This window comes from Corylus avellana, chromosome ca10, assembly GCF_901000735.1.
Source record: "Corylus avellana chromosome ca10, CavTom2PMs-1.0".
NCBI lineage: Eukaryota > Viridiplantae > Streptophyta > Magnoliopsida > Fagales > Betulaceae > Corylus > Corylus avellana.
Genome location: NC_081550.1, coordinates 18,345,703 through 18,348,412, shown reverse-complemented (window position 1 = coordinate 18,348,412; position 2,710 = coordinate 18,345,703). Strand labels below are relative to the sequence as shown.

At 38.5% G+C, this 2,710-nt stretch overlaps 1 protein-coding gene across 1 annotated transcript; it reads left to right on the top strand.

The window, feature by feature from the left end:
• The first annotated feature begins 1,542 nt into the window (after positions 1 to 1,542).
• On the top strand, positions 1,543 to 1,917 carry LOC132163067 (flowering-promoting factor 1-like). Its single transcript, XM_059573267.1, has one exon. It carries the CDS (start codon positions 1,543 to 1,545, stop codon positions 1,915 to 1,917), a length of 375 nt encoding a protein of 124 aa, XP_059429250.1.
• The last annotated feature ends 793 nt before the right edge of the window (positions 1,918 to 2,710 follow it).

Here is a 2,710-nt window from a genome sequence, read left to right as displayed (position 1 = left end):
TAAATATGGAATTTCAACAAGTAATTATAATTGGCCCAGGGGATTTATGATTTTATTTTTCACGGCATATCCAATGTGTATTACAAGTGATCTTTTGAAGAAATTTCTTAATTGTGAATAATTTTTTACCTTCTTTCAGCACTTCAATTAGAATATATATATATATATATATATATACGAATTAATCACGTTTAACCGGCTGGATGTATGGTTTTATTTTTTAAGTATATTCCACGTGTTCTAAAATGCATCAATTTCTTTGTAATGTGTCTATATACAAGCATGTAATGTAAGGTGACAATTTCATCGAACGGTCTGACTGTAATGGATTTCCGGAGTCAACCTTCTTGTTCTACTTTTTTTTTGGGGTGGTGGAAGTGCGGGGGGGGCGGGTTGGGGTTAATGGAATTTTAATTCCTAAGTAGAAGTAAACGAAGTGAATTGAAGATTAATGTGTCAATGAGCCATATATATATATACCATTTCATCAGAAAAATCTAACTAATTAAGTAAAAGCCCAACCGCTAGTTCTATTAATAACAATTAAGAATGATACATTTGGCAAACAGTAGTGTATGTAACGGATACTCATGAATAACAAAGTGAAAAGAAAGCATCCCCGCTCATGGTTGCCAAATTTCCATTTGCATGTTCAACAAAACCATTTTCATTACACTTGTTAATTAATTAGCTAGCTTCACTAATTAATTTTCTTTTTCCCCATAAAACCATTTGCCTTTGAAAACCATAACCCGTATATATAAACACACATGGGGCAAACTGATTTACTATTATACCTCTCTTTAGTAAAAAAAAAAAATTACATTACACCCCTCGTTAAAATACTTGAAACCAAGAGAAACCATTTCAATGTTTAAATTTCGTTTTATTTGTTGCTATATATATAATTTTAAATGATGCAACAATATATTTGAAATGTAGTTCAATTGATTGTGAACTATGCTTCATGAAGCAAAGGTCACTAATTCGAATTCTCTTTTCTACTTCCCTTGTGTGGACATGTCCAAAAAAAAAATGTAGTCCGGGACAGACCAAGTGTAGCCTTAAGGGCAATAGCCGCCCCCCTCCCAATATATTCGAAATGTAGTTCGGAACGGACCAAGTGTAGCCCTAAGGGCCATAGCCGCCCCCTCCAATATATTCGAAATATAGTCCGGGACAGACCAAGTGTAGCATTAAGGGCCATAGCCGCCCCCTCCACAAAAAAAAAAAAAAATTCTTGATTCCGTCCTTGACCATTGTATCTATAAAGTCTAATCTACACCATAAAATAGTCTATATCCAAGGTCAGAATGAGAAGAAAAGAAAAAAGAAGAGAAGGGTTGTTGAATCCCTGTATACATTTTGTGGTTCCATTATTTTGGGCTTTATAGGGTAAAAACACGTCAAAGACATTCACAACGTACTCACGTGTCGCCCTTGCTCTATAAATATAGCACCACCTTGCAATTTCTCTCGTACAAAAATCCGTACGCCATAAATCATCTCTCTGTCTCTCTGTCTTTCTCTCTCGCACACACAATGTCTGGTGTGTGGATTTTTGACAAGAATGGCGTGGCTCGCCTGATCACCAATCCTACAAGGGAGTCCTTTGAACAAAAAGAGCCACCCTACCCAGGCACCGCCACTGCACCTGGCGCACGCCCCCGCGTCCTCGTCTACCTCCCGGCTAACCACGTCATCCGCTCCTACTCCGAGCTCGAGCAGCGCCTCACCGAGCTCGGCTGGTCCCGCTACCACAACTCCAGCCGCCCCGACCTCCTCCAGTTCCACAGGTCAGAAAACTCCGCCCACTTGATCTCTCTCCCCAAAAATTTCTCCGACTTTAAGATCCTCCATATGTTCGATATCGTCGTCAAGAATCGCTCTTTCTTCGAAGTTCGCGACGTTGCGTGAGATCATGCTGCCACCTCATCATCATCATCATCAGCACCCCCATACATCAATACCAAATTAATACACTATCACCATGTTTCTGCTATTTGAACCTACAACTTGTTCTTTCTTTAGCTGTAAAATTTAAAAGTGTAGTGCAATTTATGTGGTTAATATGTAAGGGTGCGTTTGCTAATCCACTCTCACTCTCTTTTTCTTTTTTGTTTTCTTTTTCTTTTTCATTCTATAAAAAATGGTAAATTTTCACAACCTTAAACACAAAACACCAAAAAAATATTTTAAAAATAACCATCGGTGATTCATCAGCATGCACCTCTTAGTATTAACCCTGGTGGAATTAAGTCAAGCTAGAGCACGACAGGCTTGAGGTGACGTGACGGATCTTTCAGCTTTATAGTAAATCAAAATATTTTTCAACCAAATCAAAGAAAAACACCTCCTAAATAAATGGTTGACGATTTCTTTTCGTGGGAATGTTATTTGGGCGATCAAAATTGTTGTTGTTGCACTCTCTCTCTCTCTCTCTCTCTCTCATGGAAAATGGGAGAAAGCTGAAAGGGATGCGAAAACAACAGTTTAGATTGTGTTGGGGTCATGTTCCATCAATTCTTTGGCGATTGAATTACCACGTCTTTATGTTTGACCATCTAACCAGCATGGAGTGGCCCGCGTTGACTAGCCAGTTGCCTTATAAGATTACACAAGTTCACACGATGAACAGAGGTTGGTCTTGACATGGAGGGGTATATATAAATAAACAATGGCGTTTTCGTAATTTGGATGTTTCTCTCGT